This window comes from Gossypium hirsutum, chromosome A02 (genome assembly GCF_007990345.1).
Source record: "Gossypium hirsutum isolate 1008001.06 chromosome A02, Gossypium_hirsutum_v2.1, whole genome shotgun sequence".
NCBI lineage: Eukaryota > Viridiplantae > Streptophyta > Magnoliopsida > Malvales > Malvaceae > Gossypium > Gossypium hirsutum.
In genome coordinates this window covers 37,487,592-37,514,872 of record NC_053425.1, presented here as the reverse complement: position 1 = coordinate 37,514,872, position 27,281 = coordinate 37,487,592, and the positions used below count along the sequence as shown (strand labels likewise).

The 27,281-nt window shown below is 30.2% G+C and overlaps 2 protein-coding genes and 3 long non-coding RNA genes across 7 annotated transcripts; 2 read left to right on the top strand and 3 right to left on the bottom strand.

Annotated features, from left to right (window-relative positions):
* The first annotated feature begins 139 nt into the window (after positions 1–139).
* Positions 140–1,786, top strand: LOC107952196 (aldehyde oxidase GLOX). The gene has a single exon (XM_016887475.2). The coding sequence runs from the start codon at positions 140–142 to the stop codon at positions 1,784–1,786; it is 1,647 nt and encodes a 548-aa protein (XP_016742964.2).
* A 1,067-nt stretch (positions 1,787–2,853) lies between these two features.
* On the bottom strand, positions 2,854–5,524 carry LOC107951106 (uncharacterized). Its single transcript, XR_001698325.2, has 4 exons — positions 5,269–5,524; positions 4,949–5,141; positions 4,712–4,849; positions 2,854–3,139 (listed from the first exon to the last, which is right to left on the bottom strand). It is a non-coding gene; the product is annotated as an uncharacterized lncRNA (long non-coding RNA).
* Positions 5,525–8,197: 2,673 nt separating this feature from the next.
* Positions 8,198–9,253, bottom strand: LOC107951105 (histone H3.3). Its single transcript, XM_016886035.2, has 3 exons — positions 8,872–9,253; positions 8,610–8,777; positions 8,198–8,497 (listed from the first exon to the last, which is right to left on the bottom strand). The coding sequence occupies exons 1-3, from the start codon at positions 8,941–8,943 to the stop codon at positions 8,327–8,329; spliced, it is 411 nt and encodes a 136-aa protein (XP_016741524.1). The 5' UTR covers positions 8,944–9,253; the 3' UTR covers positions 8,198–8,326.
* Positions 9,254–11,031: 1,778 nt separating this feature from the next.
* Positions 11,032–13,697, top strand: LOC107951104 (uncharacterized). 3 transcript variants are annotated; one of them, XR_001698322.2, is made up of 6 exons: positions 11,032–11,185; positions 11,268–11,354; positions 11,440–11,492; positions 12,422–12,502; positions 12,870–13,004; positions 13,339–13,697. It is a non-coding gene; the product is annotated as an uncharacterized lncRNA (long non-coding RNA). The 3 variants fall into 3 exon arrangements; XR_001698323.2 differs by having other exon boundaries at positions 12,414–12,502; XR_001698324.2 differs by having other exon boundaries at positions 12,406–12,502.
* Positions 13,698–20,205: 6,508 nt separating this feature from the next.
* Positions 20,206–21,148, bottom strand: LOC107951103 (uncharacterized). The gene is made up of 2 exons (XR_001698321.2): positions 20,846–21,148; positions 20,206–20,553 (listed from the first exon to the last, which is right to left on the bottom strand). It is a non-coding gene; the product is annotated as an uncharacterized lncRNA (long non-coding RNA).
* Between the last annotated feature and the right edge of the window lie 6,133 nt (positions 21,149–27,281).

The following is a 27,281-nucleotide window of genomic DNA, read 5'->3' as shown; positions in this document are numbered from 1 at the left end:
CATTGCAATCACACACCATAATCTTTAAGCGATTAATCTTATTAAATTACATTTATTAGTAAAACATGTTCGAGGGATTAATTTTATAAATAGGGCAGAACAAACAGCGTTAGGAAAGAAACGTATCTCCCAATCAAACATGTCATCATTAACATTTATTTCGTCAGTCTTATTGTTTCAACTCCTGTTTACCTCACACCCATGTCATCGCATCCTCACCTCCGCCGCACCTGGCGAAAGGTGGCAACTCCTGCAAAAAAGCATCGGCATCTCCGCCATGCACATGCAACTCCTTAGCAATGACCGTGTCGTTGTCTTTGATAGAACTGATTTTGGGCCATCAAATCTGCCACTACCGGAAGGGAAATGCCGTTTTGACTTGAATGACACTGCTCTCAAACAGGATTGCACGGCGCATTCAATTGAGTACGATGTTTTATCGAATAAGTTCAGGCCCCTTATGGTCCAAACCGACGTCTGGTGCTCTTCCGGTGCCGTCACGCCCAATGGTGATCTAGTCCAAACCGGTGGCTTCAATGACGGTGAACGTAAAGTGAGGGTCTTTAGCCCGTGCAGTTCATGCGATTGGCAAGAATCAAATAACGGGTTGGCAGCCAGAAGATGGTATTCGACTAACCATATCTTGCCAGATGGAAGACAAATCATTATCGGCGGTCGAAAGCAATTTAACTACGAGTTTGTTCCTAAAAACATAGCGGCCAACACATTCGATTTGCCTTTCTTGTTTGAAACCAATGATCGAGAAGTCGAGAACAATCTTTACCCTTTTGTTTTCCTTAATATTGATGGAAACTTATTTGTTTTCGCTAACAATCGAGCCATTTTGCTTGATTACGTGAAAAATAAAGTTATCAAGAGGTATCCGACAATTCCAGGTGGCGATCCTAGAAGCTATCCAAGCACTGGTTCGGCTGTCTTGCTTCCATTGAAGAACTTGAAAGCATCAGATATTCAAGCTGAAGTTTTGGTGTGTGGAGGTGCTCCTAAAGGATCTTATTCCCAAGCCACACAAGGTGAGTTCATTGGAGCCTTGAAGACTTGCGCCAGGATCTTAATTACCGACCCCAACCCAAAATGGGTCATCGATACTATGCCACTAGCTAGAGTTATGGGTGACATGATATTGCTTCCAAACGGCAACGTTTTGCTCATTAACGGGGCCGGGTCCGGGTCAGCTGGTTGGGAATTTGGTCGGAACCCGGTTTTAAATCCGGTTTTATACCGACCGGATAACAAAATCGGAACACGTTTCGAAACACATACCCCGACCAAGATTCCACGGATGTATCACTCCACAGCAGCATTACTTCGTGATGGCAGAGTTTTAGTTGGTGGAAGCAATCCTCATACTTATTACAATTTTACAAGTATTCTATTCCCTACTGAACTAAGTTTAGAGGCATTCTGTCCACCGTATTTGGAGGCTAAATACAACAATTTGCGACCAACAATCGTTGGTCCAAACTCAATGTCGGGGATCAGCTACGGGAAAACGCTAACACTTGAAATGGAGATTAAGGGTAAAGTAGAAGAAGAATTAGTGTGGATAACAATGGTGGCACCAGCTTTCAATACACATTCGTTCTCTATGAATCAAAGGTTGATTGTACTTGGAAATGACAAAATAACAGCTTTGGAGAAATCAAGGTATAACATTGAGGTAAGGACGCCAAGATCGGGTAATCTTGCGCCAGCAGGGTTTTATCTTTTATTTGTGGTCCATCAAGACATTCCCAGCATGGGAATTTGGGTCCAGTTGCAGTAAGAAGACAAAAAGATCTTTGATTTCTTTCAAATATCCAAAGTCAAATGCTCTGCTAATTTGCATGGTCGTTAATGATTAGTTTGATTCCTTGCTGGTCTATATACTTATTATTATTACGAAATGTGACATAGATATGTTCGGTTCTTTTATTCATTATATACGGTCAAATTATGATAAATACCCAATGGCTTTGACAAGTTACTTTTAGCTCAAATATCAATGAACACGGTGGGGTTGGTCATTTACCTCTTATTATCCACCTGGTCGTGTTGCATAGCTCCGATTTTCCCCGGTAACATACAAGATCTATTTGGGCCAATTGGGATAGATTAAAATGGGTTAATTAATGTCATTTTTATATGCCATTCATGTGTGGATGTTGGAGAGAGAGGTATAAACTACAAAGTTGTGTTGGATCAGAAGATGGATACAAACGAGAGAATTCGGACAAGTAAAGAGAAACAATGGTTTTTTTTCTAGAAATTGTGTAATCACGGGGCTTGTTGTGATTCTAAGGTCTGTTTGATTGGTAGTAAAATGTTTTCCGTAAAATGATTTCTGGAAAATGTTTTACTTTTCTGTAAAATGATTTACTGGAAAATATTTTCTGGTGTTTGATTGAATCTGTGTAAAATATTTTCTGCTGTTTGACAGATTTCCTGAAAATATTTTCCGAAAAAGTTGTTTTTACATATATTAATAAATTTATATACATATTAATAAAAGTTTTATCTAATTAAATTCCAAATGTTCATCTATTTATAGATTATACCGATTTGATTTTACTTCTTCATTATTAAAAAATTATTTGTATTTAAATTTTATATTAATTTGATTCTACTTTTATCCAATCTGATTCTTGTGATACATATATTTAACATGGGATTTAAATTAAAATAAAAATACTGTAATTATTAGAAAATTTCATTTTTTTTTAAAACTAACATATTTTATTAACTCGTACTAAATGATATGTCAAACTTAAATTGCTACATTAATATATATTGGGTAACTAATGCAAGTGTAATATGCAGTTAAAAGCTAGAATTTAAATGTTACCAACACAAAAATAAAGACGAGATAATAAAAATTATTGAAAAAGAAAAGCAAAACAGCAATCCATAGCACAACAAGAAACTAGTTATATTGTTGTTCTCTTTTTTCTATCCAAACCCAAAACAAAACATCAAAACCGCATTTAGTATTGCCAAAGTCTTTTATGGTTCCATCTAAGATTTGCAATAAATGAATTTGAAACTACTTAGGACCAATGTCTTTGAGAGCACAGATCTGCTCTTCCCCCATTGCAGACATAACAGGCACAACCAGGTCTTTCCCCTCAGCAAAACCATCCTTGATTTGCAATCACACCAAAACACATGAATGTAAAATTATATAACTACCATCTTCATGATATGTAATTTGGAACCAACATTTTCATGTTTGGATATATGGACATCACATCAGGCACCAGTCGCAAGAGATATTAGTAAAATGCAACTCATATTTTCATGTTTAGAATGTATTTGTCATGTATATATAGACATTTGCAACAGGTACAAGTCGTGTGAGTTAAGATAATGTATAACAACCCAGTAAAATTATAGCAGCACATATATAAAGAACAATACAGTTCAGCTAGTACAACATGAGAAAAATGACTATATTTCCCTAAAAGAATATGGGGTTCAATAAGGTTCCCCGCATCATACGGCCAGGAAATTATAGAAGAAAAAGACAGAAATCGATCAAATATAAACCTCTCATTCACAATTTTAACTGCACTCCTCCTTCTGTAGAAGAAAGAGGCTGCAAACTTGCTTTTAGAACTTTTGACAGAGGTATTGTCCACTTAGGCTGCAAACTGGATTATATCATTTAGGGGTTATATCATTTGGTATAATTTGTTTAATCCTTTCCTTTAAAACTTCCATACATTCTAATGGATAACCTTAGCCACTTCGAAATATGTGCTCCATTCTTTTCATCTTGATCACAAAAAACCATTTCCATTTAAATATGCATTAAAAAGAAAGGGGATAATTACTATCATTTTCTTAATGTTATTAAGAACATTACCTCAAATGCAGCAAAATATCACAAGCCATATTTTAGTTAAATAAATATATGGCGTCAGACTGTTATACTGCTGAACTTTGGTACGAAAACATCTAATAGAAGACTCTAAGGAAGTGCAGCTACTAGCTAATAGTAACATCTGCACATTTCTAGGGGCATTGCTTCACATATTTATACAAGTTTAATGCTTTGGTACAATCAAGTAGAGCTAACAAAATTCTTCAAAAAAAGAAATAGGGAATTTTCAGAAGCTAAAGATTTGTTTTACTTGCCCTGTACAACTCATCCTAGCCAAAAAATGCACAAAGCAAAAGTAGAAAACGGTTCTAGACTTAACCCAAACCCAACTGGTTATCATATGATATGCATTTAGTGAAGATGCCTATGAATCTCACTATAGGCAATGCAATAAACCATCAATGAATACTCTGTTTCATATAAAAGATTACCCTAGTCCACATCTTATCCTATCCATCTACGTTTTGGGGAAGAGCTTTGCTCTCTTCCATATCTGCTCACCTAGCAGACAAATAGTGAACTATCACAAGTCCATGGCATCACTGGTAATTTGAGCAAGGGATTAGACATTGGCCACAAAGATGTTCCCTTGTATATTCATTTGATAGTAAGTTGTGTGATTTATCAAAAACAAAAGTAAGTTGTGTGATGTTAGCATTTTATATTCAGAAGCTTGTGTAATAGCTAAAACCAAATCCAAAATGATTACCTAGTAGGATGATGGCAGCATTTAACAATCACAATTGAAGGGTTAGGGGAGTTTAAAGAGAAATTCAATAATCTATTTTTTATCTCTCTAAATCAGGGCTACTTTAAATCTTTTCATACCTCATGTGTCATGCTATGAACTGGAGCATCTGCATCTCCGCCAATATTTTTAGCAAAACCTTCATATGACTGAACCCCCGGCAGAGATCCAGGCAGCTGTTGAAGGAAATTACTGCATCCATCACCATCGCCATCTTTCTGCCAAAAGAAAAAAAGATTGAAACATGCATATTTTATCTCCTAATATACACGGTACTATTTCCAGATTAGATGGGGAAGACAGAAATCAATTATTACCTGAGGACCAAAGTTTTTACATTCTTTTTCCTTAGAAGAAAGATCAAATCTATCAGAGTAAAACTTTTGAAATCCATCAGATATCCCTTGAGCAGAACCTTGGTCATCTTCAATCTTCAATCTTCAACAACTTTTGAAATCCATCAGATATCCCTTAAGCCAAGACCCGGCGAAGAATTCATGGTAAATTTGCCTGAGAAAGAGAGAAAGAGAGGAAACAAAACAGAATATGCTGAGAAGAGAAGATGAAGAACAGAAGAAGAAAAAGGAATGAATAATGGAAGAAGAAGAAGAAGAAGAAGAAGAAGAAGGAGCCTTACCTGGATTAAGGAGGAACCGGAAGAAGTCCTTGACCAAATTGATTTGCAACACAAGGGGAAAGGAGAAGGGAAGGGGAAGGGAAAGGATAAAGGGGAGAAGAAGGCGTCATTTTCCGGAAAATGTCTTACCGAGTTTAAAAGCGTAAGACATTTTCCTCAAATTTGTAAGAGGTTTTCCCGTGTTGCGGAATTGGTTTTACAAAAGGAAAATATTTTCCTGCTATCAAACACTGGAAAACCTGTAAAACCAATTCCAGAATTGGTTTTCCCCCTATCAAACACAGCCTAAAGTTCACGGGCATGCAAATTTTGGCTCAATAATGATGGGGTTTCTTTGTAACTTTGTATGTGGTCTATATATCTAAAGCAGTCGAAGTGAGGAATATCTTTCATTTCGGCATATAATAATAAATAAATAAAAACACATGGAAGTTATATAGCTTAGTGATAAAATCTGTGATTAGACTCATGAAAATAATAGTTTTTTTTATACTCTTATTACTTGGATTAAATTCAAATTTGAGTTAAACCAGATATTTAAATAAAGATAAAACTCTCTCATTATTAGTTTTTTTCATCCACGATACTTGAACCCGTTATTCAAAATCAATGAGATGTTGCATGGAAGACTCACACCACCACATATAGCACTTAACCATGCTAGGAGCTTTTCTTCCCATAATCTGCTCAATCAACCAATGTTACCAAAGCAATCGAGAGTGGTGCGCGATGGCAATCACTTAACGGCATGGGTTTATCAAATGTAGATGAGGCTTGTTTTGATGTGGATTATCTAAACGAGCTTCGTACTATTGTATTGACGAACGCTAGTTAAATTGCTTACTGAAATTACCTTTTGTGGTTTGCAAATAATAATGGAAAACTACAAAACGACATGGGATGGTGATAAAAATTATTAGACGTAATTAAATAGTGAAACAATGGATGGATAGCCAATAAGTAGTGGAGAGGAAGAGGCACATGGTTTGATGCACGAATGGGGACTACCCTTACCCGCTTTCTTTTTCTCTAAGAGAATAAAATTATTCATTAATAAAGAAAAGCTTGAAACAATGGGTGCATACCACACCGTATCTGAATCAAGTAGAAACATCAAAAAGCAAACAAATATACATCCAGTGTTACAAAACCGCCTCAAGCATTGTTGATCACTCAATCACCATTTATGCGAGGGAATTGGGTAAAAATATTATAAAATTAAATTGTATTTTGTTTTATTTATTTAAAAAATAGATAAATTAATTTGATATATACTAATAAATTAATTTGATATATACTAAATCAAAAAATAGATTGATCATTTTGTTAAAGTTTATACTTTTTTTACTGTTAAAAATTTATTTATATGCATTATACTGTGATATATATAACACGTCACATATATCTAAAGTGAATAAAATTTTTAATAAAAAAAATTCATTTAATCTTTAATTTAATGTATAAAAAAATTTAATAAAAAAATAAAATATAATTTCTCTCCAAATATAGAATTTAACTTCTAAAGAATTGCAGTTGCTTAATGTACCCGATCAGCTAATCAATCTCATTAAAAATTCTCCATTCCCTCACTGCAAGTCAAGAAATGGAAATTTTCGAATCTGATTCCATCACTAACACATAACAAATAATAAAAGAGGACTTGCCGAAGAGTTTTAAAGCAGAATAGATTACTGAAATCTGTGTCTGAATAGCAGTCATAGTTGGTATCATTCATATTTCAATAGAGTAAAAATATATTAAAAAAAAATTTACAAAACAAATTATATTATTATGAAAATATTTTTATTTTTTGTATTTTTATACACTAATAAAAAAACAAATATAAAAGGATTTAAATTAAAAATACAATTTACATGAAATATATCAAATCTTTTAGATTCATCTTTTTAAATAAAAAATGTCATTTATTTTTATATGAACTTTTAATAAATATTAATACACATTTAAAATAAAAATTTGTTTAAATATAATATGTGAAAATGACACATTTAAAATAAAAATTTGTTCAAATATAACATATAACAAATCATGAAATAAGTAATAATACAAAATAAAATATATACAATATTATAATGTAAAAATATTAAACTGTAAATAAAATTAAATTTAGACACATAAATACATTATATTAAAAATATTTAATAAATTATAATTATTTATTATGATATTATCATTAATCTAAATTAATATCAAATTAACATCAAATTAACTTTTATCATTGTAAGTGTCCATGCTTGTAACACCAATATTTCCGAAGCAAGATAGGGTAGGATATCTTAATCTTTTATAGTTTAAAGTTATATTATTTAAGAATATTTTAATTTTCTTATTTTATTTTCTAAAGATCTAATAAAAATTTTGCAATGTGATTGTATTAATTATTTTATTGAGTAAGTGCTATAAGTTAATTTGATATTAATTTAGATTAATGATTAATATCTTAATAAAAAAATTATAATTTATTAAATATTTTTAATATAATCTATTTATGTGTTTAAATTTAATTTTATTTACAGTTTAATATTTTTACATTATAATATTGTACATATTTTATTTTGTATTATTACTTATTTCATGATTTGTTATATATTTAAAAAATAAAATTAAAAAATTAAAATATTCTTAAATAATATAACTTTAAACTATAAAAGATTAAGAGATACCCTACCCTATCCTGCTTCCGAAATATTGGTGTTACAAGCATGGACACTTACAATGATAAAAGGGAGAAAGGCCACCAACCGCATCATTTTGGAACAAAACCGGCCCAGCTTAATTGGGCCTTGATTGATACTTGACGGAGATACTTTCTTATTGCTAATGTTATCCACCACAAACCTTCGAAAAGCATGTTCTAATCCAACACAGTATAAAATATCATTCATCGTAAAACCGACAAAATATGATGTGAATGAACCAGCTATTCAAGCTGCATGAATAATGAAAATCCTTTAAAGATGTAATCCAGTTAGATTACATAGAATCCGAAATTACCCACAAAAACAACCCCTGAATCAATACAAATTAAAAAAGAAACTTAAGCACGCTCCCCACGAATTCTCCTAGCGAGTTGAATATCCTTGGGCATAATGGTGACCCTCTTGGCATGGATAGCGCACAAGTTGGTATCCTCGAACAAACCCACAAGGTATGCCTCTGCAGCCTCCTGCAATGCCAGAACCGCATGACTTTGAAACCTCAAATCCGTCTGCCAAACAAGAAAAAAAAACCTTAGTTATTACGCTATACGAACAAATAAAACCAATTGGGACTACCAGGGGTTCGATTTCTCGATTTTTTTTTGGCATTTATATACATACCTTGAAGTCTTGGGCAATTTCACGAACAAGACGCTGGAAGGGTAACTTGCGGATCAAAAGTTCAGTGCTCTTTTGATATTTACGGATTTCACGAAGGGCGACGGTTCCAGGACGGTAGCGGTGAGGCTTCTTGACTCCGCCGGTCGTAGGCGCAGATTTCCTTGCAGCCTGTAATTGATTGATTGAAATTCATAAAAAGATCAACTGAAACGTATTTTAAAAATAAAAGAAACTGGGAAATTAAAGCCCTAAAAAATCATACCTTGGTGGCGAGCTGCTTCCTGGGAGCCTTCCCTCCGGTTGATTTGCGAGCAGTTTGCTTCGTACGAGCCATCTTTTTTCTTCAATACAAGGAAATTGAAATCCAAGATCCTGAAAGATATACAATAATCCAGCAAATAAATGATCAGATCCACGAGAGATCAAGAAATACAGAATCCAGAGATGATCAGCAACCGCTATTTCCTTGATAAGAAGAGATTAGGGTTTTGATTTTGAGAGACAAGCGAATGGGGATAGCGACTTTAAATATAAGGGGAACGGAAGGGAAGGGTTAAGGTCCGTTTAATTGAGGGGCAAATATGGAAATTCGAAAACATCATTCAACGGCATTGTAGAGAGAGAAAATATTGTGTGCAGGCTTTGATCCGTGTGACTGAATCTGATTGGGCGTCTAAGCTGTGAGGATTGCCAGCGTGGCAAAGTTTTGTTTCTTTTGTACAAGGAAGAAAATTACCATTTTCAAATTCTTATTCTTATGGCTAAAATATGTGGTTAGTCCTTGTATTTTTAATGAATTTAAGGTTTAATCTCTGTACTATAGAAGCCCTCAGTTTAATAAATATAATCCAATTATCAATACTACTCTGTTAAAATTTGTCAATTTTATAAAATAAAATATAACTTATAAAATAAATATGTAATTTTGTCACTTTATTATATAACTTATAAAACAAATATGTAATTTTGGCTATAATAAAAAAAATTATTAGAAGAAAAATTTCTAAAAAATCTAAAAGACAAATATGTAAATGTTTTATATGTGATGAAGAAGGACATATAGCACCAAATTGTCCTAATAAAGGAAAATGTACAAGAAAAATGATTAAAACACTTAGAAGAACAAAATTTAGAAATATGTTCGGAAGAGGAAATAAAACCTAAGGAAATATTATACGAATTAATATCAGAAATAGATGATACAGATGAAGAATAATATATATTTATGTTTAATATAGGAAGCAGTTGTAATAATCAATTAGAAGAAATTCCTAAGAGTGAACAACAAGATATAAAATTAGAAAATATAATTGGAGAAGAAAAAGACTTTTCTAATGAAATGATAGAAAAAATTAATAAAAATTAAATTTCTAAAGAAGAAATTTATAAAATATCTAAATATAAGATATGGAGTCAAAATCATATACAAAAAATAAGTGGTAATACAGTAGCTAAAGATACTAGAGCTGGATTAACAGAAAGCCGACTATTTAATAAAGATAAAATTAAGAGGATTAAAAAGAAATATCCCCAAGTTAGATATATACATTTAGGAATAATAATGATAACTATAAGAGCTTTATTTAGAAAAGGTCATGATATACCAATAATAGCAGTTTTATTAGATAAGAGATTTGAAAATCCAATAAGAGCACCTATTCGAGGAATTCAATCAAATTTACATGAAGAAGTAATAGGATTTAAAGTTAAACCAAATTACTTTATATCTATTACAGATCCTTTGATAGTTTATGTCTTAGAATTCAAATAAAAAATTCTGAAATTAATGATTTAGCATAAGATCTAGCAATCAGTTGAACTTCTATTTATGAATATATTAATATAGCAGAAGTAGAAATCAAAGAAATTAATAACAAAATTATTGCACTCTTTGAACCCAATAAAATCACTACTGAAATACAACCAAAATTATTACATTTAAGAGATTTATCAACACCAAAAGATTGGATGATAGAAAGGATAAGTAGTGTCAATACTTATAAACCTGTAAGAACAATAAAATATATGTCGTCTAATGATAAATTATATTTTAAAAATACAGCTACAACAAATACAAATGATAATTTGGTTTTACCCTCAAATGCTCAAATAGAGGAAGATGAGAAAAATCCAAATAGAAGTTTTATATCTTCAACATCGATAGGAATGAAAACAGTTCATATTCCTATTTTTCCTACAAAACTAAGTAGAAATTTTGTATTTCTAGAAACACTAGAATGGAAGAAATACAAACTTCGATAATAATCCAACAAATGAAACTTGGAACAAATGATGTAATTACATTTTCAAATTTCCAATCTAGGAAATATTACACATATTTTGAAATTATGTGTGCGTTTGTTTGCCAAGAAAACATTTTCCAGAAAATGTTTTCCTAGTTTTACTGTGTTTATTTTACTGAAAACATTTTACATAAGGAAAATGTTTTCAAAAACACGGGTAAAATGTCTATGCTTTTAGGGAAAATGTCTTATAGATTTTTTTCTGTAAGACATTTTCCAACTCTCACCAATCTTTCCCCATTGTGTCGTTCTTAATCTTCCTTCTTCATCCAGGTACTTTCCTCATTCTACTTCTTCTGTTCTTCATCTTTTAATTTCCTTTTTTCCTTAGCTTTCGCATATCTTCTCTTCTCAGGACTGCTGTTTCATTTGGCTCTGTGACATTTTCCAACTTTCACCAATCTTTCCTAGTCATTCTTCATCTTCATTCTTCTTCATCCAGGTAACTTTCCTCCTTCTACTTCTTTTGTTCTTCATCTTTTGTTTTCGTTTTTTCTTAGTGTCTGTCGCATATCTTCTCTTCTCAGGGCTGCTGTTTCGTTTCGCTCAAATCTTCCTCTTCGAAGGGTCTTGGCTTAAGGTATGGCATCTTCTTTATGTTCAGTTTAAAGCTCTTTTTTTTTCTTCTTGTTCTTTACTTGTCCACTTTTTAACCGATAATTTTGGCAATTCCCTAGAATTTTGATTTTAATTTTTATACTGTTGAATACCTTTTTGTTCTTTGTGTTGAATTTTGGCTTTTATCTGAATTTTGTTATTATGCTTGTTGTTTTGTTCAACTTTTGTTGCTTTCTATTTGTGTTGATCATATTCTTTTGTAACTCTGCGATAAGTTCAGGCTGATGCTGGGCAGTGGGTGGTCATTCATTGTAGGGTTAATTAATCTGCCATATCTAGTTTTTGTGATTCTGAGTAATGTATAACAGTTTTGTTTTGACACTTAACATGAGCTGCATGTTTTTGAACACTTGATTGAAATGAAACAGCAACATGTTTTTCAACATTTAAATGAAGGACTTGTGATATTCTCGACATATATATATTACTCAGATAGATTTTAGTTTTAACATCATCTCAAGCTCAGTATGAGAACTATTTTAGAGGGTTTTGAGCTTGTATTCATTTATCTTTCCTTGATATAATTTGAATGATAACTAGCTTTATATATATGCACTTTATAATATAATTACCTTCATGCTTTTTAATTGTTAAACCATAAAAAATCACTACCACCGTTCTTTTATCTTGATATTTTCAAGTTCTTTCTACCCTCTTTCAAAAAAAAATTTCTTTCTACCTGATATAACTTTTACTTCTTAAGATGTTAGGTGTTCATATGATTTCAATAGTTGAAGATGGTGTTCATAAAAGGAAAAACTCAGAAAATAAACATTTTATTTGAATTTTTAACGCTTTAATGTTTTTGCATGCTAGTGTCATGGTTGCATACACTCTGTCTTACATCTTGTTCCAAATGCTGAATCGAATGACAGATCTTTAGTGATCTAGGTGCTGCAGATATTGTGTTCAGATGTGAAGCAAATGTTTTGGCTATAGGGACAAATGTAACTCATCAAGTTGTTTTGATAGGTACTCATTTTGGCTATTTCTCTATCTTTGTCAATATGTTGTTAGCGAGGATTATTCTATTATATATAGATCTATATGAACACCTTATAATTTTAATTTCTGGAATTTCTTTCCTCATTATTTTTTTATCCTTTCTTTTGAGTTTCCACTTGTTTTTTTTTTAATCAAACTTGTCATATTTTAAATTCTGATCGAGAAACATTAGCTAGTTCAAATGGAAAATTTACTCAGTACTTGTTGAAGATACTAGAGGTGTACTTCAATTATCATCATGATGCATACAACACAAAAGGTTCGTCTGCTGCAAGTGGTTAAGGGATTTCTGTTGAACCGTTAACTTTCTAATTTATTCACTACCATTCTGCAGGTATGTACCTTAATGATCCAACAGCCATACTTGTAGCCATTAATCCTTCACTTATCACCTACGTAGAGGTGCTGTCAGAGTTCAAACAAATGGCATCACATGGGGACTAACACTATTATACAACAAGCAGAAGAGGTTAGATTTTTTTTTATGTGTATTGGAACTGAATGAGACTAAATGAGCTTTATTAGAATATTTATTTGCAGTGGCTAGTAGTAAAAAAAAAAACTGTTAAGCATAATTTGTAAATAAAGAAAACTGACTCCTTTGAGTAACTTAACAAAGGCCCTATTTGAGCCACACTTAACTGCAAACAAAGAGTAATAAGCTTTACAGTATCATGACATGTCAGTTTCAGGATTCTCTTATTAAGCCATGACTTATAATGTTTGAAAATGGAATAAGCTGCTGGATGAAGTGATACAAAGTAAAGGAAATCAAATTGTATATGAAAGCTTTTTCTATGCAGTGATGTTGTGCTTGTCTTGGATTGGAGATAAAGTAGATATAATGTGTAGACATGCAGTTGTACCCTTCAAATTCTGTAATGATGTATGATTGTTCGTTATTGAGTGGGATGCATATGAGCAAGTTTGTTGAAATTGCGGAGTGGTCCGATCAACCATCGGTGAAGGTGGCGGTCACAGTTGATGCACCTGTTGTTCTCAATTTGGTTATGGAGAGGTTGATGGAATGATGATGAGGATGGTTGTATTGTGAAATCAGTGTGAATGTGTTTATAAGACTGTATAAGCTTTGTTAGTGGACTAATTTGTTTTGTTACAGTAGCTATTATTGTTTCAATAAAAAGGTAATAATTTTATGCTATTTTTAGTTACTATTGTAATAATTTTATGTTATTTAACACATGTTTTACAATTTTAGATATAAAATAAAGAATAATTAGTACAAATTTAAACATGCAATTATAAAGATAAGTAAAAACTTTTGTAAAAAATAAGACTTTTTCAAAATAATAAGTGAAACACTTTCCATTTTTTGCCTCAAACAAGTCGTATGAATAGCTAAAAGTTACCAATTGTGATTAATTTATAATTAATCAATAATTAAAACATGTGAAAAAAATAATATTCCATGAGAAAAAATAACTTGAATAGTTAAAGGTTAAGAAGATTTAATAATAAATTCTTAAATATATATTTGATTCATTTAAAACAACTTTTATGAAATATTTTTAGGAAATCTGTCAAACAACGGAAAATATTTTACATAGATTCATCCAAACATCAGAAAAGTAAATCATTTCCAGAAAAGTAAATCATTTTCCAGAAATTATTTTTCGAAAAATATTTTACTGGCAAACAAACGGAGCCTACATTTCAATTTAGAGAATATAAAACGTATTTTTTACATGCTTTATTAGATACTGAAGCTACAACTAGTAGTTGCAAAAAGAATGTCATTCCTTTATTAAAATGGGAACCTATGAAACATCCAATAAAAGCCATAAGAATAGATGGTAATGAAACCATAGTTCAATATAAAGCTAGAAATATACCATAAATAATGTAAGATTTGCGATACCTAAAATATTATGCTTTCCAACAATGCATGGAGATATATTATTAGGTAATAATTTTATATATCAACATTTACCATTTTCTATTGATAAAAATTTAATTATGTTATCTGTAGAAAAAACTTCTGTAGAAATACTATTGTTAGAAAATTATAAATTTATTTGTGATAAAAACTTTGCACCACCAAGAAAAGAATAACTATTAAACAACTTGAAATAAGTCATTGGTTGTTTAAAATATTAGAAAATAATTTTAGTGAATAACCATTAAAATTATGGCAAAATAGCCCTAGATATTGTGAAATTAAATTAGAAAATCCTAATAAAACTATTAGAGTTAAACCAATGATCTATATTAAACAAGATAAAAATGAATTTGATATACAAATTAAAGAATTATTAGAAAAAGGATTAATAGAAACAACTAATAGTCCACATTCTAGTCCAGCCTTTATGGTTAGGAATCATGCCGAAATAAAAAGAGAAAAAACTAGAATGGTTATTAATTATAAAAGATTAAATCAAAATATTATTTTTTATGGTTATTTTATTTCAAGAAAGGATATTTTAATTAATCAAGCTAAACAAGTAAAATATTTTAGTAAATTTGACTGTAAATTAGGATTCTGACAAATCATGCTGACAGAAGAGTCCAAGCCTTTGACAGCTTTTAGTACACCTAATGGACATTACCAATGGAAATTAATGCCATTTAAATTATGTAATGCACCACAAATCTTTCAAAGATGGATGAATTCTATATTTAATAAATATAAAAAAATTTTGTGTAGTTTATATAGACGATATTTTAATATTTTCAAACACATTAGAATTACATAGAAAACATTTAAATATTTCTCAAGAATTCATAAAACATGGAATTATACTAAGTCCTAAGAAAATAGAGCTAGAAAAAATAGAAATAGAATTCTTAGGATTAAAATTATTTGTAGATGCTCTTAAACTACAAGATCATATTATAGTAAAAATAAAAGAATTTCCTAAAAAAAATTGAAGATAAAAAGCAGCTTCAACAATTTTTAGGAATTATTAATTATGGAAGAAATTTATTTCCTAACTTATTTGAAAAAATAGGTAGACTATATAAAAAATTAAAAAAGGATAAACCCTTTATCTGGTCTAAAACAGACTTGGAAATCATAAAAAATTTAAAATCAGAAATTAATCAAATTCCAAAAGTTTATTTACCTAAACAATGTGATAAATTAACTTTAGAAACAGACGCCTCACAAAATTATTGGGGTTGTATTTTAAAAGCTAGAATAATAAATAAAGAAGAATTAATATGTGGATATAGTTCGGGAAAATTTAAACCAAATGAAATTAATTATGTCATATATGAAAAAGAATTATTAGCAATAAAGAGAAGAACAAAAAGCTTTCTTATATATTTAACACTTGAAAAATTTATTATAAAAATTGATAATCAGGCAGTTAAACATTTCCTTACTAATAAAAGTTTGGAAAAGTTACCTAGAAGAATTAGATGGTATAATAAATTATGTATTTTTAATTTTGAAGTTTTATATGTAAAAGGAACTAATAATATTATTACTGATTATTTTAGTAAGCCATATGGATAGAGATAAAAAAACCTCTAGAAAAAGTCGGTGAATGGACAACTGTTCATAAAAGGCCCAACAAAGGAAAAACATTCAAATTGACAAATCCTAATCAAGGATTTATGACAATACCTTCTCAAGTATCTTTTTATCCTAACCAAGTATATTATATTCTATATCCAATGGTAAGACAACCAGTTGGAACTCTTTATCATTTACACCACAACCGTTAAGTCAATTCCCTTGGTCTTGAGATCTAAATTCAGCATATCAAGCCAGTTATGCTGAAATTATAAAAGGAGCAGAAAAATTTTGTGCATCAGAAAATTTGTTGAAACCACAACAAATTCAAGAAATAAAATATTTTTATAATCTAGGCTTACCATCAGAATTATATAATTTTATTAATGATTTATGGAAAAACCCATATTACTGAAAAAAGAGCTAATTTCAGGAGAGCTCTTACTAAGCTTTCACAATTTCTAGTTGAAAAAACAACTAAAGAACAAGAACTCATGATTTATTATTGAAATCCATTTTATATCGAGATTGAGAAGAACTAGAAATCAGTTATTTAAATATTAAGGAGATAAACAATCTTCTTGATATATTTCATTATTTTATTAATAAAAGAACAAATAGCCCTATTATAAATAAATGTTTAGGTTATGTTTATATAATACTAGAAAAATTTTACTAGTGGAAATATTTACAAAAATAAATGGAGCTATCTACAAACAACAAGTTCAATTTTAAAAAGTTTTTTCAGAATATTTTTTACAAGCTTATGTTTTTACAAACGATTTAAATGAAAAATTCCCTACTATAAAATTTAGACTTGATCATGAACCATTTGATATAAGTAGTATTGAATGGAGTTTTGTTAAAGAAATAACAGTTCAAAATTTTTCTTTCTATTTATTAAATTTTTTTCTATATTTATTAAATCTATATTATTACTTATGATATATGAAGATGATTTTTATTATTATTTTCATCTTGAAATTAGTAGTCTTATTGGTATAGCTGAAAAAGAAAAATTTTATCAACCATATCAAATTTGGATCATTAAAAAAATTATTGGAGGTCCCAACCTTTCAATTGCTAAAGAAGAAAAAAGACACTTGACAAAAAATATTGACAAGTGTTATAATAACCCCAGTGACAAGTGTTATAATAACCCCAGTTATTATCAGATCCAAACAGGAATAGATTTAATGACCAAAGCTCAATATTTACTTCAACAAAAAAACTTATAATCTATGGACTGATGGAAGAAGAATATTAGCATATGATACTGGAAACTCTCAGGATGATAGAGACGAAGAATCCATACAACTATTAAAAAAATAGCTAACATGAAGATTGATGATTTCTCATTACACATAATAGAAGAAATCAAGAATACGTGGGAAAATTGAAACTCACCAAGACTGTCAATAGATTCATTACATCTAGATGAAATGGAGGAAATGAATCTAGATAATATTCATGAAGGATAAAAGCCAATTGGAAAAAACGAATTAAAATATCAAGGAAGCAACTTGGGAAAACGGCATCCAAGTGTAAACAAAAAAGGAAGCTACATGGGAAAATGGCATCCAAGAAAACAACTTAGGAAAACGATATCCAGATAGAGACAAAAAAGGAAGCAACATGGAAGCAACCATGTCAAATCAATGATGAGACATTATCCTTATCAAAAAAATTGTGTGGGATTCAAAGAAAATTAAATAGAGTTCAAGAATTCTCCTATAAAAGGGAGATGAAGGAAGCCTAAAGGGCATCTAAGAAAGTTTAGAAAACCTCTCTCCGTCCACTTCTCATCCACCATCCCTCCAACTTTTATTCACTATCCTTTCTTTCTTTATAAAAATCTTTTCCTTTCTACTAGTTTTATGTTGTAAATTTGTAATATTATCTACTGTATCCCGTATCTCGTTATAATTGGTACCAGAGGTGATGGTGGATAAAAGTAATATTCATTGTAAGTAGTTATTTGTTAGAATGTTGCGTTCACCAACACATATCTGCCTTGAAACTTTTTCCTAATGTTTTTTAACCAAAATGTCGAAAAATTCAAGGTGTTACCTTAACAAAATCTTAATCATGTTTTAATTGAACCTCCTTTTTGCGTTTTGAGCAAGTGATAGGACCAACATCAAATTTTTAGGCTTTTTGTTTCCCCTTGACTTTTAAGTTGTTATTGCATCTAAGCCAAAGTCTCAATGGAAAACTTGCTTCTTGATGGGACGACCTGTTTTGTTGGAACTTGGTTTGGAACAAAAGTCATATCATTTGTTGAGTTCGTTTCTTGATTAGTCTGTCAAACTCTCCTCTGTTTCTTTGCTTTCCTCGATAGAAAGGCCAGAATCATTGGAAGCACCAAACATCTGCTATAGTTGGGCAAGAATCTTATTAATTTTTTCAATTACATCAGACAATGCTATTTTGACTATTCTCCCATTTCTTGTCGTGGCTCATCGGCTACTTCAACAGGGGATTCGGGTGTGCTCCTTAGTTTCTTTTGTATTGTTCTCTTCAAACTTGAGATAAAGAACCAAGCTTTAAAAAGGTTGTGGTTGGATAACATTAAAACTCCTTTAAAGAATATCTTATCACATAAATAAAGTTTGAATGAAACCAGATTACCATCCCAAACAGATAATGAGCAGCAAACTAGGAAGGACAAAAGAAAATAAATAAAACTCTCAAACCGAGTGGCATCCAGACTTTTCAAAAAAACATCAGCGAGTTGTTTCTCACTCCATAAAATGATGATGAATGTCAATATACTTCGCATAGTTATACCCAACAAATGCCAAACTTGTGTCTTTAGTATGTTTAGCATTGTTTTTAAAAAGTATTTTTAGGACAAAAAGTATTTTTCAATAAAAGTATTCCTAAATTAAAAATTGACCCAAAAATACTTTTTTGATAAGCTGAAAATTTTAATTTCTCCCAAAAATTGAGAAGCATAGTTTAGGACTTAATAACTTTAATAAGTTGGTGCTGGTATTTATAATTGAGTACTGTTTTAAGGAAATATTCGGAAAGTATCAAACACAATTTATTAAAATAAAACCCCTACAAATTAGGTGTAATTTTGTGGAAAAGATTTATCGTAAAAATATTTTTGGAACAAATATTTATATTCAATGATTTTATTTAATGTTGGAGTTAATTGCCTTCTATCAAACTACCATTCAAAGGGAAAAAATTGATTTTATTATTATTGGAGCTAATAAATATATGGAAAATAGTTCAAGTTTTTCAAATAATTTATGTTTTCTTTCTTCTTCTTGTAATAAGTATCCAATTAATATTATTGATACATGATTTAGTTGGTAACTCTATTGACCAGTCCATCTTCCTCCTGATATAGGTGTTTAGATGAGATAGAAAAAAAACTCGAGAATTTGAAGAGAATCAACTCCCTTAAAGAGGGTCATTAGAAGTGCATATAAAGGGACTTTTTCGGGTCGGATTCTGAGTAGGTCAAATTTCAGTTCGGGTTATGATAGCTTCTATAACAATTTGTCCTCCACCTTGTCAAAAAAGAGTTATAAAGTGACTCTTCTAAGATAGACTTACACGTATGCAGCGTGTAATTGGAGCTGATTATGCAAGTTTTAACTCAAAACTTTACTAAGTAAGTTTTATTGTCTGACAGTGTGGTATAGAAGTTAAAAGGCTATTGGAGAAACAGTTTTAAAGATCATGAGACTCTTAAAATTTTGTAAACAGAAACCTGTGATTGTAAATCAGCAAACTATGAAAATGGAGTTGTAATCGTAAATCGGTGAACTCTCAATGAATTGTTCATGATCGTAAATTGGTGAACTCTTAATGAACTGTTCATGATTGTAAATCAATGAACTGAAGTTGTGATCATAAATCAGTGTGTTTTAAAAATGCCAGTTGTAATCGTAAATCATCAAATTGTTTAAATAGAGTTACGATCGTAAACCAATGAACTTTTAATAAAGTGTTTATGATTGTAAATCATAAATATTGCCATGATGTTTTAGATGTTTTTATAGCTTATTTGCTCTTAAGCTTTATGAACTTGGAACTTGTTATCTTGAGTCCCTGATTGAACCGTTATTGTGGTCGTTTTGGTGATAACTTGACAAGATTGTAGTGGGCCAAATTTGCCCGGGCCCACTAGAAACCCAAATAAATAAATACAAAATAAACAAACAAACAAGAATAAAAAAAACCGCAGTTCATTACAGTCCAATTACAGAAACCAACAGCCCAAACTAATATTAAAACCCAAGACCCAAGTTACAAGCCCAATGACTAAACCTAGACTTGACCCAAAAATAGACCCAAACAACCGACTAGTCAATTAAAACCCAACACTAATACCCTAGCCCATTTATCCAAAGTTACGAGGCCCAAATGGCCCAAAAGCCTCCAGCAACCCTAGGTCACCCCTCCCTCATTTGCGCCGCAACCCCTGCAGCCTCCAGACGCCGTACAACGCTTCCAGTGACCACGCCAAGCCTCCGTACGCTAGCTCGGCTCCCGTACACATGCCAGCGCGCACCTGTACCTGTGAAGAAAGGGACAAACCACAACAGCAAATAAGTGCAAGAAAACAACAGAAAAAAAAATTGTATATTTTATTTTCATTTTTTTTCTCTTCTTCTCTCGGCTATAAAGCCTAAAGAGAATCACTTGTAATGGGTTACACGCACAATATACATTTTGAAATACAAAACACAAAAAAAAATCGAAAGGTGAGACCCAGATTTGTTTCCTTTTTCAATTTTTTTTCCTCTCCATTTCCCAGTTTTTGCATGAATCCTTGAGCATAAGAAAATAAAATGAAAAGGAGAGTTCACCTTTATGAATGGGCTATCGAAATCCATATTCACTTTGTCGAAATCGAAGCGTGGGATAGGATTTCTGGAGCTGAGACCGGCAATCGTTAAGCCAAGGCTCTAGACAAGGGTTGCGCGCGTCGTTCTCCACCGATCGCAGTGGTGGTGGGACTGCGCAGATTCTTGAGTCGGCCGAACAGCGATGATTTCTATAGGTTTTCTTTTTACTTTGTTTTTTAAAAAAAGGGAAATGAAATGTGTTTCATTAGGGCTTTATTCTGGCATTTGAAAGTGTATAAAGTGATGCCGTTTTTAGCCAAGTTCAATGGCTTCAAAACGGCGCTGTTTAAGTAGCCCTGACCCGATGACCCGGCCCGTGTTCAGATGGGATCCGCGAGTTTGGCCTTAGAGGGTTAATTGCACATTAAATCCCTCCCCTTTTGCACCGCATTTAAATCGGCCCATCTGCTCTTTTTTTTGTTTTTTTTTTTATTTTTTTCCTTGTAATTTACATTTGTTTGCAATCTAATCTGCGCCTAAACGTAACGTTTCGGGATTTAGTATATTGCCAGTTTTAGTCCCTATACGTTTTCGCACATTGAATATTGATCCTTTTTATTATTATTACTTTATTTTTAGATTATCCCTTTGGTTTTGGATTGATTCTAATTAAATCCTTTTAGCTTGTAACCTTTTATTCTTATTCGCTTATTCGTGCAGTTGCTTTGAAGATTTTTATCATGTTAATATCTTGTTTTTTTTTATATATTATATTCGCTGTATACATATACATTTGTACATGCATGATTTTGTTTTGTTTTATGAAATAACCACTTCGAATTTCTTTTTGCATTAAACTCTTTTAATTTTCTTATACAATCTCTTTTAAATATTAATATATATATAATGTGTAAATTCATTATGTTTCCAGCATTATGTTTTATTATACATTTTTTTTGTAATTTTTTCATCTTTGGTACATATCTTAAATTTTTTAATGAAAATTGCCATTTTTAAGCTAGTATTCTTCAATATTTTGTATGTTATTTGATTAAAAATATTTATTCCATAACATATATTTTAATAATTATGAATATATGAAACTATTTTAAAATTTTGTATATATCTTATTATTAATCTCATGTTTTTTTTTTATAAATTTACATGTACATATGTTTTATAAATCTATTTTGTGTATTATGTCTTGTCATATATCTTCATTATTATTCTTTCATATTATATATATATTATTTAAATTATCATATAGTTTGTTAACTTTTAAATGTACTTGTGTTTAAAATATTTTACATGCAATTCGATTCAAACTTTCATTCTATAATGTCTATTTCAAAAAACTACATATCTAGCCCTAGTTTTTTTTTATATACAAATTTGGCAACCAATATTTCATGTATCCATTTATTCTTCGTTCTTAAAATAATTTTATACATTATTACCTTTTTTATTTGCATTTTGTTTTGTGTATCTAGTAATAGTTATATCATATTATGTCATGCATATTGTCGTTGCATATTGTATTCATTGTTTTATATTGTCATGTTAATTATACTCCATGCATGATCGAAATCGAATTATATTTCCAAGCTAGTTATGCTTAGTTGTTGAAGTGCTTGTTAGTCGATTAAATAAATTGAATTGCCTTCATTTTTTATTGTCATATTTTTATGCACACACACACTACCCCATTCATCGTTTCACTTGATTTTTGAAAGGTGGTTCTTTAAAACCCAAATTTTATGATTAATTTCGTCTTATTTCAAATCGAATTAATACGCTTTAAGCTAGTTTTATAATCATTCATTCAAAAATTTTTTAAAACGAAGACGAGATTTGATATTTGGCAATTCGTGGAATCGTGCCCTAACGTGCTGGGTTGCAATTTCGCGTTTGCTCAAAATAATCAAATATCACTTCAAAATTTCACTCATGTCTTTTAAAATCCCTTAAACGAAGGTGATGTGCGATATTTGGCAATTCATGGAATTGTGCCTTAACGTGTTGGGTTGCAATTTCTTGATTGCTTAAAATAATCAAATATCCCTTCAAAATTTCACTCAGGTATTCTAAAAATTCAAAACGAAGGTAATACTCGGTGTTTGATAATTTTGGAATCATGCCCTATCGTGCTGGGCTGTGATTTCTCGTTAGTTCAAAACAATCGAATATTCCTTTAGGTTTTCATTCATGTTTATTAAAAACCTTTCAAAACGAAGGCGATGTTCGATGTTTGGTGATTTGAGAATCGAGCCCTATCGTGCTGGGTTGCGCTTTTTCATTTGTTCAAAACAATCGAAGATCCCTTCGGAATTTCACTCATATTTTCTAAGACAAGGCAATGTCCAATGTTTGGAAATTCGAGGAATCGTACCCTACTGTGCTGGGTTTCGTTTTTTCGTTGGACCAAATAGTTGAGTATCCTTTCATGATTTTCCAATTATAAACTTTCGGACGTCGAAACAAGAAGATTTTTGGCAATCAACTCGGGTTATTCAAAAAAAAGAAGACCCACATTTCAAAAACATCTTTAAATTTTAGACATAAGGACAGTATTCAATCGATTCGGTACCAATTTTGGGCGTAGTGAGGGTGCTAATCCTTCCTCATGCGTAACCGACTCCCGATCCCGTTTTCTCAAAAGTTCGTAGACCAAAATTGTCGTTTTAGTAAATCAAAATGTTTTATTAAAATAACCGAATCCTTAGGTGATCCGATCACACCAAAACAAAAGATCGATGGTGACTCCGTATTTTGGTTTCCAAGGTCGATCCCCGTTTTTTCTTTTAAATTTAAAAATGGTTTCGACAAAGATAAAAGTTGAATGTTGAGTAGTTATTATTTTGAATGGACTATATGCCTTAAACTACTGAATTTTTTTGGTCTGGATGTAATGACCCAAAATTCACGGGCACCGGAAAAGTGAGTTCTAGGGCCTTCGTCTTAGTGAAATAAGTTCAAAAATAATTATTAAAAATATTTGTGAGCCTAGTGGTGTGTCTAATTAGGTTTTAATTAGGTAAATTTAGCTTAATTTAGAGTAATTAGTAAAAAAGACTACATTGAATAAGGGGTAAAAGTTTAATTCTAAAGTAATAGAAAATAAAAAAGATTAAAATGGCAATTAAATCATTTACAAAAGTTGAGGCGGCATATATGTATTAAAATCTAAGATTTTATTTAGGTTATATTTAAATATTATATATAATTATTATAATTATTAATTAACATTATTGTTTTATATTAGATTATTATAATTAGTATTATTATTAAATAAATTAAATAGTAAATAATTGTATGGTAATAAAAATATACATGTGTAAAAATTATATTGGTACATTTGTAAATTTAATACTCAAATTATTTATAATTTAAGTATAAAGATATTTTATAATAATTAATTGTATTAATTATATTATGAGATTTTTATAAATTAAAGTTATGACAAATGTATGAGGATGATATGGTGCAAATGTAATAATATGTATGTGTACAAATGTAATATATGTAATTGATATTAAAATAGATATTTATTAATTATTATTATGTTAAAGATATTTATTAGATAAATAATTAAAACAAGATTTTTGGTATGAAAAACAAATTAGATAATGACATTTGTAATAATATAAATATGTGCACTTGTTATATAATTATTAATTTACTTAATATTAAAGTAAAAGATATTTTAATATATGATATTAATATTATATTATGTTAATAAAATAATAAAGCATAAAAGAAACAAAGAAACAAAAAAGAAATAGAGAGCATTTCGAAGGTAGCAGGAAAAGAAAGAAAGAAAAGAAAATGGAAAAACTAAGGGTTTAAGGTTTAAAGCTTTGATAGGTAAGTCAATCAAGCCATTTTCTTTTAATTTTGATGTTTTAGAAGTCTTAAAACAAGATTTTGATAGAATTAAGTTGATAGTTTGGAAGTTCATAAGTTTTTAAGTAAAGTTTATGTTGAACAAAAAGAAGAATTAGGGATTTAATTGAATGAATTTTAAGTTAGAATTGATTAAAGGATTAAATTGTAAACTAGGCTATAAGTTTTATGTTGTATGGATTAAATTGAAGAAATTTCGAAATTAGGAAAATATGCTGAAAAAGTAATAGTTAAATGTAAGTATGGACGAAATTTGAATAGAAATAAAGTATGAATTGAATTAGAAAAGTAAGTAAAATTATTTAGGATTAAATTGGGAATAAGGTAGGAATTGATTAGAAATTCAATTATTTATTTTAATTAGTGTTGTAATTAATAGTATAATTATTTTAATTTTCGTAGCTAACAAAGAACCAGAGATATCGGCTCAAAAGTGAAAGGAGAAGATTATCGAGGAGTAAATCAAGAATTTCGGGTTTGTATTACTATAATTCAAGTTATTTATTTTTAAATATTAATTTTAAATTTATAGTAAGTAAATATTGAGGTAAGTAATTTTATTGAATTGAATTTAAAAAATTGAATTGAATGAGAAATACGTGTTAGTATTACTATAATTCAAATTTAATTATTATTAATTGTTGAATTTTAAGTTAATATGCATGGTAAGTATTAGTATTAAATTGTATGAAGTTAAATTGAATTGTGATTATATGTGAATAATTGAAATGATATTGAATTGAGAAAGTGTATTGAATTATGAATATGTGAATTGAAAATTGATTGAAAAGTGGAAAATGATTGAATTGAAAATGTGATAAATTGCGGCTGAATTTAATTGAGATTTATATGTGATCCGGAAACCCTATTAACTAGTCGGGCTGAGTCGGATATAGTTGGCATGCCATAGGATTAGAAGTGTTCAAGGATGCTTCGACCTCAAGTCGATGAGACACGGGGTGTCACTATTTTACTTCGAATAGATTCGATGAGGTACTGGGTACCATTTTACTTCAGCTAGGCCGATGAGACACTAGGTGTCAACTTTGCTTCGAACTATCCGATGAGGCACTGGGTGCCAAATTAGTGTGTTTGGTTGGATCAGTGTATCTGCCAAAGTTCGAGTCTGTTAATAGGGGTAATTAAAAGAATAGTTAAGTTGAATAAAATGAATTGGTTGAGCCACTGAAAGAAATATAAAAATGGAACATGAATTGAAAATGTGATTTGAATATGAGTATGAGAATAGAAAGCATGAACTAGTGGTTCATGAATTAGATAATGGTTCAACATGAATGTTTATGATTTCAATTGATTAATAGCTAAATTAAATTGTATGAATATATTGAGAATGGAAAATTTATGTTTGAATTGGTTTAGTAAATATTAAAGTTAGATGATTTAATTTACATGATTATTATGTTTTATAATTTGAATTATGGTAATACCACTGAGTATAAAATACTCAGTGTACGGTTGTTTTCGTGCGCAGGTTAATAGGTATTCAGAGTCTCGGTTCAGCATCCAAGCTATCCCGACTCTTACGCAAAACTCGGTGATGTATTCTTCTTTTGGCAAAAGTGGCATGTACATATGTGTTAATTTAGTCACTTTAAAATGTTATATAATTTTTGTTGTAAAGAATGGTATTTGGTATTTTGGTGTTTAAACTAATGAAATAGTATGAAAATTTACATGATATGCATGGTATAATTTGTGCTAAATTTAGAATGGATGAATGAAATTCTAATTTAATTTTTAATGGTAACATAAATGTTCATAGAGTAAATTATCAAATTATTGTTATAGGTATGATTTTAATAAAATTAAACATGAAATTGCATTGGTTGAAATATTGGTTTTGGATTGGTTTCGATTTGAAATTGCAGGGAAGGTTAGATATTTATAAAAGGGGTTATATTGAATTTTAAAAAAAGAAAAAGAAAAAAAAAAGAGTCAATTAGCAAAAGTTTATATGAATTTATGATTATATTATAATATGTTCGATAATTATTTGAATATTAATCGTAAATTGTCCGATTGTCGATAATACCTTGTAACCCTGTTCCAGCGACAATTTAGGGTTAGGGGGTGTTACACTGGAACAGAGGTATCGATATTCGTGTTTTAAAAATGATAGCTCTATGATTTTTTGAATGTGCAAGAAGTCAGTATCGTAATTTGGTATCGATACCTTACCACGAGTATCGATACTCAGAGTAAAATAATTGATACTTTAATAAAGGTACCGATAAATTCTGGGGTTTGATTCTTAGAAGAGAAACAAAAAGCTATTTTGGTATCGATTCTCCAATTGGTACCAATACCATATAAGAGAAATATCGATACTTTTGTTTCAGTATCGATACCTACATAACTTGTTTTGGAATTTTGCTAAGCGACTCTAATGCATGTTTAATTGAGATTATAAGTTTGTTTGAAGTATGTTTGGCATGTTTTAATGATGATTAATATATGCTTGACTTAGAAATTTTTAAGAACGCTAATAAAGAGGACAATTGCCTATTAATGTGACATTTTATAATGTGTGTGA